Source organism: Kogia breviceps, chromosome 10 (assembly GCF_026419965.1).
Source record: "Kogia breviceps isolate mKogBre1 chromosome 10, mKogBre1 haplotype 1, whole genome shotgun sequence".
In the NCBI taxonomy this organism is placed as follows: Eukaryota; Metazoa; Chordata; class Mammalia; order Artiodactyla; family Physeteridae; genus Kogia; species Kogia breviceps.
The window spans coordinates 52,699,005-52,718,455 of record NC_081319.1 but is presented as its reverse complement, the minus strand read 5'-3'; the positions used below and the strand labels follow the sequence as shown (position 1 = coordinate 52,718,455).

At 48.6% G+C, this 19,451-nt stretch overlaps 1 protein-coding gene across 1 annotated transcript in view; it reads left to right on the top strand.

Moving 5' to 3' along the window:
• TRIM71 (tripartite motif containing 71) overlaps positions 1-17,990 on the top strand; it is a 57,752-nt gene extending 39,762 nt beyond the window's left edge. Inside the window, exons 2-4 of the mRNA XM_059077317.2 lie at positions 6,361-6,528; positions 12,554-12,688; positions 16,187-17,990. Of these exons, the coding sequence (XP_058933300.1) occupies positions 6,361-6,528; positions 12,554-12,688; positions 16,187-17,638 (1,755 nt within the window). The 3' untranslated portion in view covers positions 17,639-17,990. The remainder of the gene's footprint in view (positions 1-6,360; positions 6,529-12,553; positions 12,689-16,186) is intronic.
• Positions 17,991-19,451: the final 1,461 nt, after the last annotated feature.

Below are 19,451 nucleotides of genomic sequence, written 5' to 3'. Positions count from 1 at the left end.
TGTGTGTCATTGTTCTCTGGGGCTTCAGTACTCCAGGGGAAGTGGTTTCCTTTCTAGGATGAACTCATTTTCATGCTTTTTAATAATTCTGACAGTTTTCTGAGCCAAAAATTGAGGTGTTTTCTCTCTCTCTCTCTCTCTCTCTCTCTTAACCAAATCTGCAAGTGAACTCAGCCAAATTCAGTCAATTAACTGTAGAAACAGAACTTACTCCTTTAATTACCTGTGGCTTTTTATAAAAAGGCAATGGTTCTGCTTTTTGCATGTGTTAATATTAGAAGCTGTGTGCCCAGGGAGGGTTCTTCCTGGATGGAGGAGGGCCCTGAGACAGGGAATATAAAGTATAAGATATAAATACTGCTGGAATATAAAGTGGGGATCCCGTGTGCCTGGCTCTGGGGTGTTGGGACCTGGTCCCACAAGCAGGGAAGCAGGTGATAGGGAGGAACAGGAGCCTGGAGGAAGCCTCGTGGGTCGAGGCACCTGGAGGAGTTGGGTCTTGATGGGTGGTACGTGGTGGTTGGCCGGTGTTGGGAAGCAGTGGTCATTAGGAGTGTGAAAATTTTCTTCTGAAAAATAGGAAAGGGATCATGATGTGACTTTTGCAGTGGCACAAAAACCTCCGGGGAACAGCATGGGACGTTCAGTCATCATTGAACTATGCTTATGGTACCAGCAAGCAACCACATTGAGTCTTAAGTTGTTAAGAGCTGGGAGTTCCCTGGAGGTCCAGTGGTTAGGATTCGGTGCTGTCACTGCTGTGGCCTGGGTTCGATCGCCGGTCGGGGAACTAAAATCCTGCAAGCTGCGCGGCGCAGCGCAGCCAAAAACAAAAAAAGGTTTTTCGAGCTGATAGCATTCCTGTTTCCAGCCCTTCCTTTTCAAATTTGCCTTGTCCACAGGAGCCAAAAAATTTGGCCTAGAACTGCTCTGACCCCACTTCTACAGCCTCATCCTACCCTACCACCCGGTAGTCTTAACTCCTTCTCTTGCCTGTTGAGCCCAGGAATGACTCTTGTTCAGCCAGCTGGCCTGGCAGGTCTTTTACCCTAGCCTTGACATTCAACGTTTATGATTTTGGAAAGTTTATACTGTGAAACAGCACCACAAAGTAATGAATATTAGCAGTTCTTCAGTGGAATATATGAAAACTCACACTAAATGGTATAGATAAAAATTTGAGATCATTTTCACATCAGTTCAGGTTTTGCTGCCAAACAGCTTGTGTAAAAACTTTTGGTTTCCAGTTCTGTTGAATTTGGGGATTGCAGAAGGGGGTTCTGGGCTTGTATGGGGCTACCCGTTTGTTTCACCGGGTGTTTGAATGATACCCTCTGGGACGGCCCTCTTCCTTTACACTGCCTGAGATCACCTTCACTGTCCACCTCTGGAGTCATCCCAACAAGCGGCCCCACTTGCCTCTACCCTTGTGTTTTGGAAAATCTAGCAGCCAGTCCTGAGCACACAAAACACAAGCCTTGCTTTCTTGCTGCTCCTCTGGGGCTTCTTTTCAGTCTCAGCCTCCACCTTCCACCTTCCAGCCAAGCAGAGTGGACCTGGACTCCCAGTCCCACATTGCCCGGCTCCCTGGTGTCCCCATGCCAGCCTTTCGTGTAGGTCTGATCTTGTTTGGGAACAGAAATTGGCACTTGACAACCTTTGTTCTTCCCATGAATGGAGGTTGACCTGACATCAAGTTAATTAAATTTGAGAAGCCTTACTGTCCACACATGCAAGTAGATTTTTTTCTTCTGATTCGTCAAATGATGTAGCAGTTGAATATATTATAAAATTGACAATTCTGGGCTTTGTAAAGAACAATATAAAAGGATATTCATTGCGGCATTGCTTGTGAGTTTTCAAAAATCAGGAAACAACATTAAAATCCTATCATCTGCAGGCGACATACGATGCAGCCATTCATAAAACAGGCAGCCCAACTCAAAACATTCTCCCAGTTAATTAAGTGAAAAGGTCTAGTACAATGCTCTCCTATTTGTGTCTTTAAAAAGTTCACCTATACATAGAATATAGCATATGTTTGGATGATTATGTAAAAAAGTAGAAACAACTGAAAAATTGGGCCAGATTTTTAAACATTAATTAATTTATTTATGGCTGTGTTGGGTCTTCGTTGCTGCGCCTGGGCTTTGTCTAGTTGGCAGCGAGTGGGGGCTACTCTTCCGCGGGCTTCTCATTGCCGTGGCCTCTCTTGTTGCGGAGCATGGGCTCTAGGCACAGGGCCTTCAGTAGTTGCAGCACCTGGGCTCAGTAGTTGTGGCACATGGGCTTAGTTGCTCTGAGGCATGTGGGATCTTCCCGGACCAGGGATAGAACCTGTGTCCCCTGCATTGGCAGGCGGATTCTTAACCACTGTGCCACCAGGGAAGTCCCTGGGGCAGACTTGCACCTGTGTATCTTCTTGCATTAAAAATGCACATGTATTCCCTAACTTGTTTTAAAAAGTTGCTGACTCCTTTACCCCAGAAAGAAGTAACTTGTCCACAGCTGGACTCTGCTGTCTTGAGCTGGTGGTGATTGTGTAAGAAGGAGGGTCCAGATTCCTTTCTTTCACCTCTTCCCAGGACCCCCAAGACCACAGCTCTGGCCAGAGATGTAGGAGGGCTTCTGCGAGTTTGAGAACACCGGCATTCAACATATTTTCCCTAAATCAAGTAAAGCTTGGTTTTGGTGTTGTTGGATAGACTTAGTTGCGTGGCTGGACTTTTTACTCCTTGAATTTGGTTTACCATTTTTTAATAGGAGAGCCTGCCGAGTGTTACATACAGATAAGGCTTCTGGTTGTCACCAGCCCACCTCCCCGGATCGTGTCTGTAGTGGTGGGTGGAGACCTCCTTCTCTATAGGCCTGAGTTTGTGGGAGGCCACATGTCCCCAGTCATTTTAAGGGATGTCAAAGAAATCTCAAAAAGTAAGTTTATAGCAGTTAATATTTATTATTTCAGTTGGGGGATCTTGACAATGAGAGGCCCCCTCCATACTTTTCTGTTTACACTTCTCACTGATGTGGATAGTTGTATTTTAACCTGGTGCTCCAACGTGTGTGTGTGTTCCTTGTTGGATCACACGTGTCAATAATATAAAACATAGAACATTCTTGTTCGTTAACAGAGCACTTTATTTAAGCCCTGGCTAAGGTAAACCTGCCTGTTTGGTATTTTTTATTTATTTATTTATTTATTTCCTCTAACCCCACCCCCCCACCCCCATTCCTCTCCTGCTGGGCTCACATTCCTAGGTCTTTGTCTCCGCTGGTATTTTAGAAATTTTGGGAGAGGAAGGCAGTGGGTGGGGCGTATTCTGGAAGCTGGGGGCAGGGGAGAAGGGTGGTCACTTGCAAGGTCAGAGGTCAGGCCTGCCCCATTCAGCTGGGCAGCCAGATTGTCGCCATGTGGGGGGGAGGGGGCGTGTCCGCACATCTGCCCGGGAAGCCCCAAACGGGCAGCTCAGGCCTTGGAATTCCTGCCGCCAGAGGACTGCTCCTTCCCAGAGCCACAGTTCATGGCCTCTGCCACATTTCTTTCTGGCGGTGGGCCCTCTGAACAGTCATCCAGTTTATTCTTTTAAAATAACCTTAAGTAAGCTGGTTCAGAGAGAGATGCACACCCGTGTGCACCTTTGCCTATTCGCTGAGTTTCATAAGCTCTAAAATTGTAAGTTTTTGACCTTAGAAATTGCCAGGTGAGTGAGATGTGGAGCTTCTAAGTGGAGTGTGACATCTTCCCAAAGTTTTACTCTGATACTTCACTAGAAAGTTTCCAAAATGTGGGACTTCCCCGGTGGTCCAGTGGTTAAAAGTCCATGCTTGCACTGCAAGGGGCCCAGGTTTGATCCCTGGTCGGGGAAACTAAGGTTCCATGTGCCGAATAGTGTGGCCAAAAAAAAAAATGTTTACAAAATGTGATCGCATTTTCAGGTTTTAGACAGTGTGTTCTTTTTTAAAAATCAAGTTAATTAAAAGCACCACTGAGGCTCTGCTTTTACCCACTTATACTGTCACCCCCACCCCCACCCCCGTGGTCCTACAGTCAGCCTGGAACAGAATCACTGGCACTTCCAAGATCACAGGGTGTTCTAGGCGCTTAGAGCTGTGTCAGTCCCACCTGAAACACTGTCAGGTGGGGTCACATCCCAGGACCCCTGTTTGCCCATTTTAGAGGTACCTGGTCTCTCAAGGATGGACATGCGGGGGCCTGCAGCCTAAGGTTCTTCCCCACTCGCAGGAGCCCCACAGACTCCTAAAGCAGGGGGACACTAGTCAGTCCACACAGTTGTCCAAGGAAAGGTAACTCCTGAGCAGAGGTAAAGAGAAGATTGCTTAGCTGTTTGGTAAGAGCAGGGAGCCTTGTGCCAGGAGATTTTCACACTTCACATTAGCAGGAGTGATCCCTTTATTCCCGTGACAAATGGAGGGAGCAGAGGGGAGGCATGTGGTTGAGTCGTGGAAACTGGCTGGAGAATTGCTTTACACCATGTCGGAAAATGAGAGTGTCGGGGCATTTCCCCACATTTATCCAGTTTAGCATTTTTCGGTTAGTATCTAAGACTGGCTTGGGAATTTTAGATTTATCAAATGAGAAAGACTAGATAGTCTCTAAATGGTGGACCTTCTTCAAAAAGTGATTAGCCTTCACGAAGGAAGGCAGATGCCTCCTGGGTTCTGTCTCCCACGTACAGCACGGGACAAAAATCGGCACTAAAGTTACAAACCCGATCACGTTTCCCTCCTGTAAAATAGCGTCCAGAAAACTTGCCGTATCACAACCATTTCTTCAAAGTAGGAACGTGATATCCTAAGTCTTCCCTTTTTCCATTCCTGGATCCCAGAGTTCCCGGAGAAGCAACCTAACCCCTACTGGATCACACACCCCCTACGTGGAGCAGCCTGTTTGGCTGACAGTCACTTGGGCAGTCGTTTCCTCGTGGACACGCACTAACCTGAGACTTTGGTTGGAATAAAATAAATAACCTGGAGAATGAGAGGAGCCGTGTTCTCGCTCTGCCCCGGGCCCTTTGTGTGAGGGACTTGCAGCCTAATAGGAACTTTCTGGGTTTCAGCGCTTTGTGCTTGGACAGGGTAACCAACCTCCGTGCGTTGAGACCAGCCCTTGCTCCCCGTGTAGCCTGTTCACCTGGAGATTGAGTGCTTGTGTATGTGAAAGACGCACCGCATCCCCCCCCCCTTCCCCCGCACCCCGACACACACACGCCCCCTTCCCTGCCTGTTGAGTGTTGGCTCGCTTTCCTTCACCCCAGGTGTACCAGAGGCAAACTGAAGCTCTGCTCTTGAAAGCAAGCCAGCAAACATTTATAGACAGCGGCCCTAAGTGCCGGCTCCTGGGAGGGATGCAACAGGACTGGCCCCATTCTGTGCCAAGCAGCTTTGGCTCCGAGAGCTCGGCTCTCAGCAGGTTTATCAGCAGGTGGAGGTGGTGCCAAGCTGCTCCCCACCACCAGCACGCAGGGCCCCAGGGAGGCACAGAGCATCCGTATAAAGCAGCGCTGTCAGCACCGGCTGCCTCCCAGGGTCAGCTCCTTGGAACAACTTGGCAGGAAGAAGAAAGACAAGAAGCTGGCTGACTTTACCATTAGCCTTTGGCCTCTGTTCCAGAAGCTTAAGCCCGCACCTTGCTTGAGTGCCTTGGGTGCGTTCGTGTCCTTGATGGGGGGACGGTGGCAGCCAACCGCCGTGTGAGGGGGATTGATTCTGGCCCCCAGCCTGGTTGCCACCCCAGAGCATGGGGTGGCAAGAGGAACTTGTCGATTTATCCTTTCATTCCGGCCACCAATCTCAGACCAGGGAGACAATCTTGGAACCTTTCTGGGTAATTAATCTCAGATACAGGGAAATCTCTTATGGAGGATGATTGTTTTCTTTTGTTTTTGTTTTAGATAGTTTTATTAATTTGTATAATTATTGTCAATTACTAAGGTCAATTGATGAGCACCACATTAAAAATTTTTTTAATCTTTTTTTTCGGCCTCACTGCATGGCATGCGGAATCTTAGCTCCACAAGCAGGGATTGAACCCGTGCCCCCTGTAGTGGAAGCGCAGAGTCTTACACACTGGACCCCCAGGGAAGTCCCTGGAGGATCATTTTGTTTCCTCTTTGCCTCTGCGGTGTCTCAGTTGTGGTTGTAAATGGAACTGGAGTAGAACGAGGGTGTTGGTTGTTTTTCCTTTGGGTGGGGATGGGGGGAAGCAAGTTGTCCTTACAGTCTCCTGCGGGGCTCCCCCGCTCCCTGTGGGGTGTGCTTGTTTATTGTGGGGTCCTGGGATCCAGAGCACCCCGCCACCCACCCCCTTGTCATTAACACCTGGCCCTCTCTGGTCCCCAGGTGCTGCACCTGTACTGTGACACGTGCTCAGTGCCCATCTGCCGAGAGTGTACTGTGGGCCGGCACGGTGGCCACAGCTTCGTCTACCTCCAGGAGGCGCTGCAGGACTCACGGGCGCTCACCATCCAGCTGCTGGCTGATGCCCAGCAGGGCCGCCAGGCCATCCAGGTCAGTCCCTCTTCACCCTTCACCTGTTTCCCTGGTTCTTTCTTGCATATAAAACCTTTCCCACTCCCTTTCAGATGGCGTGTGTAGATTATTGGGCAGACTCCAGTGTCTGGAGGCCAGGGGACAGCGACCCAGATGAACCCATGTGACACCCATGCAGCAGCAATCACAAGAGGGGGGCAGTGCATGGAGACCTCACAGTCTTGTGAAGATGACAGTGATGTGGCTGGAGTTACTGGCTGGTCAGGGCTTCTTCCATATACCCTGGCTGGACCCCTTCACATCAGCTGCCTTTTTGCCATCCAGCCGCCTCCCCAAATCCAAGTGGATATTAGGGTGTTCAGTCAGGACTGTAGAAAGACTGGGTGCTCACCTTGCTACTCAGATTTGTTTATAGGTGAGAAATAAGTGAGCATGGGAAGGTTGAATCTCAGACTCTTTCCTGGGTGATAAAAGGGTCATGCCATGGTTATTTACTTATTTATTTTTAATTTAATTTTATTGGAAGCATTAGCTATTGCTATGCTATGCCATGCTATTCTATTCTATTCTATTCTATTGGAAGCATTAGACGTCCTGATAATTTAGACCCTTGTTTCTGTTGAATTTGCATCCCTTTGGGGCTAGGAAAGGGATACGTGTAACACAGATGTAATGAAGTTCTCTTACACAGGCAGGTAATAGTGTGCCTTAATTTTTGAATCTTCGTGCCTGATCCAGGTGACAAGGTTTTAGGAAAATACAAAAAATCATAGTTTGTTTCCTTCATCTGGTAAGATAAGCTTGAAAGTCAAGAAACATTGCTAGGACTTCCTTGGTGGTGCAGTGGTTAAGAATCCACCTGCCAGTGCAGGGAACACGGGTTCAAGCCCTGGTCTGGGAAGAACCCAGATGCCGTGGAACAGCTAAGCCTGTGCGTCATAACTACTGAGCCTGTGCTCTAGAGCCTGCGAGCCACAACTACTGAAGTCTGCACACCTAGAGCCTGTGCTCTGCAACAAGAGAAGCCACTGCAATGAGAAGCCCGCACACCACAGTCAAGAGTAGCCTCTGCTTGCCGCAACTAGAGAAAGCCCGCATGCAGCAGTGAAGACCCACCACAGCCAACAATAAATAAATAAGTAAATTTATGGAGGCGGGGGAAGAAACATTGCTAATCTTTGAGCAGAAATTGAATAGGAGGACTTCCCTGGTGGTGCAGTAGTTAAGAATCTGCCTGCCAGTGCAGGGGACACGAGTTTGATCCCTGGTCCGGGAAGATCCCACATGTTGCGGAGCAATTAAGCCCATTGCCACAACTACAGAGTCTGCGCTCTGGAGCCCGCAAGCCACAACTACTGAGCCCACGTGCCACAACTGCTGAAGCCCATGCTCCACAACGAGAAGCCACTGCAATGAGAAGCCTGCACACTGCAATGAAGTGTAGCCCCCACTTCCCGCAACTAGAGAAAGCCTGCGCACAGCAATGAAGACCCAACACAGCCATAAATGGATCGAATAGGAAACTGTTTAGAACAAGTATTTGAATACATGAATTATTTTTAACATAAGACCTTTTTTGGAAATGGTAAAGAATCAATAGTGTGTTCTAGGGTGGGCAGATGGTTTAGGATTTCTCAGCAGCTATAAGCATTCCTATGTGTGATACTGAAGTGATCTTTCTGATGAGTCAAGTAATCTGATATCCAAGTCACTTTCACTCTTCATGAAAGTACAACATTTTGGTCACTTATGTAATTAGAGGTTTTCATAAAGGTGCACAGATTCCCTGGGGGACATCCAGAGTTTGGGTCAGGAATATAGTTGCTCTCCATGTATAAGACAGCCTTTATTCGTTACTTTTATTTCTTTCATCACATTTAAGATGCCATTAACTGTAAGATATGCACATTTATTTTATATACAGCTAACAAAGGGAAAAAACCCACTGACAGTGTTAAGATGAATCATAGTTTCAAAGATACTAAATGTGATAAAAATTACATTTTAGAGTGAACTACAGTAATTCCCCCATCTGATACTGGTATGGTGGCCTTTGAGCTTATGGGTGACACTTGCATTCTCTAGTATCTTCTGTCAGGACACTTTAAATACCTGTCATCAGGCCACCACTGTTCTCCATGGCAGACATCACTAATCACTTTCTGCACCCTTCCCTGTGAAACCCAGATTTGGCCTCAGACTCCTCCTCAGTACTAAGTGGCCACCACTCAGCAGTCAGCTGGCATCACTGACTTGCCTCAACTTCGAGTGTTTGATTGAATCTGTTAACATTTGAAGTTAACATTTTTTCTCAAGTCCCCATGCTTGTTAGGTGACCCTCCCTCCTTCCCTCCCTCCCTTTTTCCTTCCTTTCTTTTCTTCTCTTTCTTTCTTTCAAGTGCGTGTTTCTGTTTTCAGAGTTTTCCCAGCCCTTTTACCCACTGCCATTTCCCCCCAACCCACCTGCCTCTTGGCGTCCTTCGAATGCCCTGCTTAGATAATGGGAACAAGTTAAGCAGGTCCTGGTCTGCATGTCTTGGAATGCAGTGCTTGCCGGGGTGTTGTATAGGATTTGGAGAGGAAAGATCCATTTGGTCTCTTCACATAGGAGTTTTATGACTCTAGGAATGGGAATGACTCAAGTTATAGCCAGAGCTTTGCTGCCCTTTGACCTATTTGGAAAATGGAAGAAATAGTTCCTGTCATAAGATGGGAGTTAACCCAAGGGCCTGCTGGGGACCTGGGAGGAAACACTGGAAGCAGCCTGGCTAGGAGGGTAGGCGGCAAGCAGACACTCACTGTGCATGCAGAGGGGGTGGTCATTGCTCTCCGGCCAGTTCTTGCCCTGTAGGAATGTGGATCTGTTATTTCCATATCTTCTGATTTTAATGGAAATTCAGTTTGGTTAAGTAATATGATGTTAATATAAATAGAAGGCAGTTTGCTGCCTTTGCTTTCCATCAAGGAAGCGTTAAAGAAATGTTATGGACATAGGCCTGGTTGCCTCAGTCAGATTTTGATGTGGATACGAGCTCTGTGCTAATTAATAACCAACACATCTGAAAACAGGGTGTACCGGTTAATAACCTACCAACCTACCCTTTCACAGTTGTGCCGTGTGAGGCTGGGGCTGCAGTGTTCATTTCAAACCATGTGTCTGGAAGTGGGGAGAAGGGACTTCCTTCTTCCTTTTGACTTCCTGTTCTTATCAGCAGTATTTTTTTACCCTGGCAGCAGAAGTTGGTTCCAGTTTCCAGCTTTTGCCACTCCCAGAATGAGCTGGGCCTGGGGTGTCCCTCCCCCATACTTCTGGGTCCTGGTAACCCCTACTTTCTTTGTTCTCTGAGCCCAAGGGGGGGTGGTAGCTACTGACTTTAGTTACTGTCTGTCTTAATCCTTAGTGTGCCCTTTGCATTTGCAGTTCCCCGCTTCCTGTTTAACCAAATTCCCTCTATTAAATCGTCTCTGCTTAAATGTCTAGTGAGGTTTCTCTTTTTCTGAATCAATCCTGACAGACAGCCCCAGACACCCTGTTATGGTATCAGCTTACATGCACACTTACTTGCTCCATCAGTCTAAATAACTTTTTGTGTTTCGGGAAATTTGGATACAGCCATCTATCTCAACTTGTTGGCTACTGTAATAGTTTCCTAGGGCTGCTATAAACCCGGTAACTTAAAACAATAGGAATTTGTTTTCTCATGATTCTGGAGGATAGAAGTCAGAAATCGAGGTGTCAGCAGGGCTGTGCTCCATGTGAAGGCTCTAAGGAAGAACCTTCCCTTGCTTCTTCCTGCAGGTCGTGGTCTGCACGTCTTGGCTTGTTACCTGCCTTACTTTCAGTTTCTGCCTCCATCCTCACATGGCCCTGTGGGATATCAGTCACCGCATTTAGGACTTACCCTAGTCCAATATGACCTCATCTTAACCACGTTGTGAAGTTGCAGGCGGGACAGTATTTAACCCAGTGCAGTTACGTAGTGCTTTGAAAGGACACGGTTATGGCCGTAGACACGAGCAAGTATAAAATGTATAGCTTGTTCCTGTTAGAACCCAGTGCTAAGTACCGTGCACTGTGTACCTGGCCCACCTTAGTTCAGTCCGTAATGACACTTGGGACAGGATAGTAAAGATGGAGCGGAAACACTGTGGATAGGTGTCCTTTACTTCCGATTTTAGAGAAGTGACATCTGAGCTAGGTTTTGAGATTTTAGGGTGACTTTGGAGGAGAAAGGCATCCCAGGCCAAACTGTGAGCCACGCACATCGGCCAGGTGCCAGCTCCCGATCTGCTCAGTGGATCCTTGGGCCTCACGGGGATGGGGGCAGGGAGTGCAGTGAGTGTCAGCCGTGCCATTAAGGTGTCATTAGACTGAGAGCGTGAAAGGTGGTCAGTTAGGGGTCCCAGTTGTAAGTGACTGAATGAGTCATAGCTGATTAGCCGGGAGCATATTCATGAAAATAAGGCTGGTCATGTATTGTTTGATTCCATTTGTGTGAAATATCCAGGATAGACAAGTCTGTAGAGACAGTAGGTTGTGCATGCCATGGGGGAGAGGGAGGGGAGCTGGAGAATGACCACTTCACGGGCGTGGAAGCTTCATTTCGGGTAAAGAAGGTTTTCTGGGGCTTCCCTGGTGGCTCAGTGGTTGTGAGTCTGCCTGCCAATGCAGGGGACACGGGTTCGTGCCGTGGAGCAGCTGGGCCCGTGAGCCATGGCTGCTGAGCCTGCGCGTCCGGAGCCTGTGCTCCACAACAGGAGAGGCCTGTGTACTGCCAAAAAAACCCACGTTTTTCTGGAGCCAGATAGTGGTGGAGACTGCACCACATTGCATGTGCAGAATGTCACTCGTGGGACATTTTATGCTGCATGTATTTTATTACTACAATTTTAAAACAAAACAAGGTAGGAAGTGTGAATAGGCCTATCTGTATGATGCGATCTAAGTAGGATGAGGGGAGAGGATAACCAGGGGCTGGACTCGGCTCTTCCCATATGTTGTCCTGCATTTATTTTTCTCACTTTCACTCCGAAGTTGGAGAAGGCCAGGAGCTTGTCTGAACTAGTAGGAGGTGGAGCTAGGATTTGAACCTGGGTTTCCTGAACCCTAGGATGACCATCCAGCCCGGCTTGTCCAGGACCCAGGACTGTGCCCGCTTTAGATGTGTTTCATGTCCCAGAAACCTTTCTCTGCAGGGCACACAGATGACTGGTCACCTGTAGCTGATTCCTGAACCTAGGCAGGTTCTAAACCCTTGAGGCTTCCCTGGGTCCCTCCTGATCTAGGACACCTGCTCTAAAGCCTGTTGCAGCATTAGCAGTGAGTTTGGACTCCCTGATTTAATATCTCAGTATCTCCAATCCTTGTGACTTTTCAAGGTACATCATGTAATATTCATGAAAACACCAGGTCTCTGTCTGGATTAATTTTTTATGAACAATCATGCATCTGATTAAACGGGCTGATTTACGGGGGCTGATGGTACAGGGTGGGGGCATGGGGGTGTAGAGGTGGTCTCTGGCCATAGGCATGGCTTCTCAGGTGCATCAGACACTATTTCCCAGTTTGCACTTGGTGTTGGTTTTGAGCTGGGCTGCAGCCTGTTGCACACCTTTTCCCGAGGGAGGTGCCCAGCCTGCAAGGTTTCCCCCGGGTGGGGGGCCTGGCAGGAAAGTCTGTGTGAAGTTGCTCGTGCACCTGCAGTAGTACATTTCACATCTGATCCTCAGTCCGTTTTGGGCTGTGACCCAGCTACACTGGTTTCACTGTCAGACTATCTCTTAATAGTCCTGACATTCACTGTGTAGGTGCCATTTCTCATACAAAGAAATGCAGCCCTTGCCAAGCAGCTCCTTCAGTTACATGTCAAACAGATGCCCTTCTCTCCCCCGGTGCCTGCTTTCTTTCCAAGGACGTGGACCTCGATGTCTGGGTTGGGGGCCTAAGGCGTTAGCTTTTCGAGGCTGAAGAAAGCAGCCTTAAGTGTTGCGTGAGAAGAGGGAAGGTACTTCTCATGCTCTGAGATTGTTTTTGGTTTTCCAGCTGAGCATCGAGCAGGCCCAGACGGTGGCAGAGCAGGTGGAGATGAAGGCAAAAGTGGTACAGTCGGAGGTCAAAGCCGTGACTGCGAGACACAAGAAGGCCCTGGAGGAACGGGAGTGTGAACTGCTGTGGAAGGTAACGTGGGGGGGTGTTGCACGCCCACCCCACCCTGTGGCTCCTCGGTGGCCGGCACAGCCTCTGAACCACAGCAGGGTGACGGCATGCTGATGTCGCACCCTGGATCCCGGCTCTGAGTTTAGAACACTTGGCAGTTTTCCCCTAAGTTTGTCTGCAGAAAGATGCAGGGGTCCCCCTCCGAGTAGTAAGACGACGAGAAGTCTTTTCAGAAGCAGTCAGGTCCCCGAGACTGGACAGAGTCTCAAGTTTTCTGTTGCAGAAAGAAGGGAGTACAATGGAGACTGCTCTTAGGAAAGCAGGCTGCTAACACACGTCCTTAGTTTTGGTGTCCCGGCTGGTTGGACTTCCTGACCCCTTGTGGAAAACCAGTTTTCCACTTGTGGGGGCGGTGACTGTGTGCCCTTTCTTCCTGTTGGAGCCGGAAGGAGCAGGAGTGCTGAGCACCCTGGTGTGCTGTTTAGATAAAATCAGCTGGGGGGATGATTCGCCCCGCCCACATCCCCTGCAGCATTTTCTTCTCTGATCTTGCCCTCTCACTCAGGTAGAAGAGGGTGACATGCCTAAGAGGGGCCAGTACCTCACGCCAGTTCAACTGGGATCACCTTCTCTGAACCCAGGAACAAGACTATAACAGAGCTGATGTGAACGGGTGTGTTTGGGTTGTGTGGTGCTTGTTTGGCTCATTGCAAACTATATGATGGTGGGGACCGCCTGTCGATTTCTGAAAGTGATCCTCGCCAATTTCCTGTCCGCTAAAAGAGTACATTGTAGTGACTTTTGGGAAGGCTGTGTGGGCTTTTTGCATTGCCTCTTCCTTTGAGTTAGCTCTGTATCTAGCTGCTTTCTGCTTCTTCTGACTCTCCACTGCCTTTTGACAGAAGAGAAGAGTCCTTGGATGGAAACGGTCCAAGATTTAATTCACATGATTTGTTCAGCACCTTTGTGGGACTGACACAGTTTTCAGACCCTCCGATGTCCCCAAGGTCTGCCAGTCCCATGCCACCCACGAATGTTAATTATAACTGAAAGGGGCCCCCTTCTTGCAACCTGAGAGCTCTGTGGTGAACTCTGCCACAAACTTGCTCTTCTGGATCTGCTGATGAAAAGGCCTTTGTGTGCAGGGGTTTCTGCAGATCTCACCTTAGTTACCCTCCCTCCGGTGGGGCTGAGGACCTCTCTCAAGGCAGTTCTCTTTCAGGAGGAATAGAGAGCACGTTTTTTTACCGTAGGAGAAGCAAATTGGGAAGGACAGTCAGTCTCTTCTTCATGTTATCAATTTCGTTTTTACTTGCCTAAAAACTCATTCTTGATTAACTCCAAAATCAGCTTGCTCATTCTGGACACACCTCAGTCCCATTTGTGCTTGCTTTTCTGCTGGGGTACCACGCCCCAAATCCTGTGGGACTCCCCCTTCTACTTCACTAATCACTGATTTTTCTGCTCCCTTTTGCCTGGCTCAGTCTGGGCACCTCCTTGTTGCACAGTGGTTTTTTTTTTTGTGTGGCTTTTTTTTTTTTTTTTTTTCTTACATCCTGGTTATTGGAAATAACTTGAGTGCTGGGTGGCACAATTATAGGTATCTGGATGCATGTCCTTTCTTGTGGCTTGTGCATTTCCAGCAGACATGGCTGCCTCTTGGCGGGTAGCTGCAATCATCTGGTTGAGGGATCAGAATCGAGGCCGAGAGGTTTGGCCCAGTGCAAAACCAAACGACAGAGCTTCTCTTTGATCTGTCCCCATGTGGGCTTCTCTGCGCACACACGTCCTTCCAGAGTGGACAGATGAATACACATGAATCAGGTCCAAAATCATGTTATCCACCCCCCATGGGAAAATCGGATTAAAATCCAGCCCTTCCAACAGTGGACCCTTATTCTGAAGTAGACTTTCTGTGGCTTTCAGATCGGTCAAGCACTCAGAAGTCATGGTTCTCTCTGCAAAACAGCACGCACTGGCTGGGTGACTGATCTGTTCTTTTCAGAGGACTGAGTTATTTCCTTCAAAAGAATGGAGGACTGACTGATTAGTCAGACAAAAATCCCACGTTCCCTAATAGTGTGATCTGAGTCAGAAGCAGGTCAGAACCCGTGTTTACATATCACGGTGTTTGAGATTTAGAGGCCCCTTTGGAAATGATACAGGCCAACAGTTGCTAAAAAGCTAGTATCTCCAATAAATTTGGGGTGTGGGGCCTCTTAGGCTCCCTGATGAAGATTTCTAACCCCTGTGAAGAGAGAAAACGGGACAAGGAAAGAGTGGGGTCTGTGATCCTCACCAAATCCTTCATTTTATTCTCTCCACACACAGGCTTTCTGTCTCTGATTACGTGTGTGTGTGTGTGTTTATGTGTTTATGCTGAGAGAGAGACTGAGAGAGAAATATCCTACAGGAGACTTCAGGTTGGGAGTGCATGACCAGCCTTGTACTAAAGTCCGTTGGTCAATCCTGCCTCTGGTCCCCTTTCGCCACTTTTCTCTCCACGTTCAAGGCCACCTGTCCCTGACAACCCTCTGTCTAAATCAGGTCTCCCTCCTCACTGTCTGTCACACTCTTTTTCTACCCTCTAACCCCTAGCACTGTCTGAAATTGTCTTTCAGTATTTCTTTGCTTGCTTAGTAGCTGTTGCTTTAAACACTAAGCTCAGTGGGGCGGGGCCCATGTTTTCTATGGGCCACATGTACCTCCATCGCCTGGCACAGAGTAGGTGCTCAGTAAATGTTTCTTTGTTACATGGCTGCTTCTAACTTCTATTTAATTTCTAACTGAGAGAAAATTTGCAGGAATAATAAAAGAACCCCCTGTATCCTTTACCCAGATTAACTGATTATTTACATCTTGCCACATTTTCATCATTCTCTCTCAGTGGGTGAGTGTGTGTTATTTGACAGTAAGTTGGAGTGTTGGAGACACTGCCCCTTTACACCTGAATGTTTTAGTTTATTTCCTCTGAGCAAGGATATTCTCTTAATCACAGCTAATCAAAACCAGGAAGTCGAATCTTGATACAACACCAGTATCTAATCCTTAGTCTGTAGTCACATTTCACCAACAGTGGGTTGGTGTCTTGGTTTGGGTTGGGTTGGGTTGGGGTTTTTTTTTGGCCGTGCCACACGGCTTGTATGATCTTAGTTCCCTGACCAGGGATCAAACCCACGCCCCCTGCAGTGGAAGCACAGAGTCCTAACCACTGGACCATCAGGGACATCCTACCATCCCACCAATAGTGTGTTTAATAGCAGTGTCCTCCCAATCCAGGCTCAGTTGTTGCGTTTAGTTGTCAGGTCTCTGTAGTCATCTCCTGCGATCAGGGACAGTTCCCCAGCCTCCCTCTGTCTTTGGATTTTGCCACTTTGGGGGAGTGCAGACCAGATGTTTCTGCAGACCCTCCCTCAGCGTGAGGTTTCCCTTGGTATGAGTATGTCAGCCGATGTGTTGTTTTCTGTCTTGGTTCTAAGCCTCTGTGTCCTCTCCCCTGGCTCTCACCTTTCCCTCCAGGTAGAGAAAATCCGCCAGGTGAAAGCCAAGTCCCTGTACCTGCAGGTGGAGAAGCTGCGGCAAAACCTCAACAAGCTGGAGAGCACCATCAGCGCCGTGCAGCAGGTCCTGGAGGAGGGGCGGGCGCTGGACATCCTGCTGGCCCGAGACCGCATGCTGGCACAGGTGCAGGAGCTCAAGACCGTGCGCAGCCTCCTGCAGCCCCAGGAGGACGACCGGGTCATGTTCACACCCCCTGACCAGGCCCTCTACCTCGCCATCAAGTCCTTCGGCTTTGTCAGCAGCGGGGCCTTCGCGCCGCTCACCAAGGCCACGGGCGATGGCCTCAAGCGGGCCCTCCAGGGCAAGGTGGCCTCCTTCACTGTCATCGGCTACGACCACGACGGGGAGCCCCGCCTCTCAGGAGGAGACCTCATGTCGGCCGTGGTCCTGGGCCCTGACGGCAACCTGTTTGGTGCGGAGGTGAGCGACCAGCAGAACGGGACATACGTGGTGAGCTACCGGCCGCAGCTGGAGGGCGAGCACCTGGTGTCCGTCACCCTGTGCAACCAGCACATCGAGAACAGCCCCTTCAAGGTGGTGGTCAAGTCCGGCCGCAGCTACGTGGGCATCGGGCTCCCGGGCCTGAGCTTCGGCAGTGAGGGTGACAGCGATGGCAAGCTGTGCCGGCCCTGGGGCGTGAGCGTGGACAAGGAGGGCTACATCGTGGTCGCCGACCGCAGCAACAATCGCATCCAGGTGTTCAAGCCCTGCGGCGCCTTCCACCACAAGTTCGGCACACTGGGCTCCCGGCCGGGGCAGTTCGACCGGCCCGCCGGCGTAGCCTGTGACGCCTCTCGCAGGATCGTGGTGGCTGACAAGGACAATCATCGCATCCAGATCTTCACCTTTGATGGCCAGTTCCTCCTCAAGTTCGGTGAGAAGGGCACCAAAAATGGGCAATTTAACTACCCTTGGGATGTGGCGGTGAATTCCGAGGGCAAGATCCTGGTCTCCGACACGCGGAACCACAGGATCCAGCTGTTCGGGCCCGATGGGGTGTTCCTGAATAAGTATGGCTTCGAGGGGGCTCTCTGGAAGCACTTTGACTCCCCAAGGGGGGTGGCTTTCAACCATGAGGGCCACTTGGTGGTCACCGACTTCAACAACCACCGGCTCCTGGTCATTCACCCAGACTGCCAGTCGGCCCGCTTCCTGGGCTCAGAGGGCACCGCCAATGGGCAGTTCCTGCGCCCACAGGGCGTGGCCGTGGACCAGGAGGGGCGCATCATCGTGGCCGATTCCAGGAACCACCGAGTGCAGATGTTCGAGTCCAACGGCAGCTTCCTGTGCAAGTTTGGCGCCCAGGGCAGTGGCTTTGGGCAGATGGACCGGCCCTCCGGCATCGCTGTCACGCCGGATGGGATGATTGTCGTGGTGGACTTTGGCAACAATCGAATCCTCATCTTCTAATCACATTCCTAGGCTTCTGTGTTTGGGGTGCGCGTGTGTACGTCTCTCTCTCTCTCTCTCCCCCTTTTGAAATTCAAAGAAGAAACCGTCTCAGGGAAATTTCTTTTTTTTTTTTTTCTTTTGTTTAAAGACAACAAGAAAAGTACAACATTGCTTATGTCCTACCTCATCTTTATTTTTTTACAGATGAATGTACGTATCTTTTCTGCAGGGATTGAGCCTGTGAAGTGATGATCTCTATCTACCTCAGAAACCTTTACATTTCCTTCTCCAACAGGCCCTCTGCCCTCCACCCTCGCTCAGTGGAGTTCACGTTTCCCCTCTCCCCTCTGTGGGGCGTGACATGCACAAGCCTAGCATCTCTGTGGCTGGGAGGGTGCTAGATGTGTGCGGTGGGGTGCATTCTGTAGATTGAGCCAAGCAAACATGAGAAAACTACTAAGTTAAAAAAAAGAAAAAAAAACTATAAAGCGTGGAAAAATGGGATTTAAGATGCTTAATTGTAGAGTATTTGTGTTCTTGAGAATACTGTGTTTATGGGGTTAGGCTTTATGGTGTGATCTTGATCTTTTTGGGAAATATCTTTTTTTTTTTTTTTTAAATGCTGCAACAGTGAACTTCCTGTGCTCTTTTATACCTCAGTGTGTTTCTCAACCCATTCAACATCAGTATCTTTTCTTATTCCTAGAAGAAGTGGCTGTGGCTTGCTAGCCAAGAAAAGCAGACCATTCCTATCTTAGGGTATGCAATCTTTGTTTCTTCTAAGGGTGTGTGTGTGTGTGTGTGTGTGTGTGTGTGTGTGTGTGTGTGTTAGGGTATGCAATCTTTGTTTCTTCTAAGGGTGTGTGTGTGTGTGTGTGTGTGTGTGTGCGCCATCTTACACCAAAATACTGAATATGCTATACCACCTCCCAAAGAACCTTTTCTTTTCACACTTTGGTTTCTGAAAAATAGATATAGTTCAGGATTTTTGATTACAAGTATTCTCAGAAGTTAAGTGTTTTTAGTTTGCTGTTGGTTATAAAGAATTAAGTAGAAGAAAATGAACCTCCTTCTCAGAAAGAGGATTTTCAGGCATGTGGCGTGTGGACATTGAGTGGGTGGATGGGCATGCGTGTGCTGAGTTGGTCAGCAGAGAGCATGAGACACAGGCAAGGGACCCCCAGACTGCGGTTGAATGTTGTTCTCTTAATGTTAGGCATTTCTTTTCCTAAGAAGAGTAGGCAAAGGAATGAACTTTTGTTTTAAAAGCACAATTTTTTCCTGCTTTGGAAGTTCAGGGAAATAGAACGTTTTAAAGTCAAGTTTATGGGAACAGCCCATCCCCACACCCTCTTCTCGGGTCACTTTTACAGAGTGGTCTGCTCCCGAGCCATGGAGCATGGTAAACGTGAATTTTCCCCCCAAAGGCCTTTGAATGTAAAGGATTTGTAAACCACATTGCCCCAACCAGAAAAACATATAGGACATGAAACCTCTTGTTCAACCTGTATCTCGGTACCAAAGAATGAAAATTTATTAAGCCAGGCTCCCGCTGCAGAAACATGGGATGGCATCCGTCACTTTACAGGGTGGGTGTGTCGTAAACTGGACTTGGGTGCGGAACCTTGTGCTTCTGAGCATTAACTGTCTTTCAAATACTGAAATGAGAACCAAATTTCAGAGCACCACAGGAGAAAGAGGTGCTCTCAGATGGCAGTGGCTTCCAGGACACCTCTTGTTTAAATAGGAAGACTTAACAGATCAGTTTCTATTCCTGTATTTAAGAGAAATTTCTCTTGCAATATGGATATAGTTTTTAACGAACAGACTA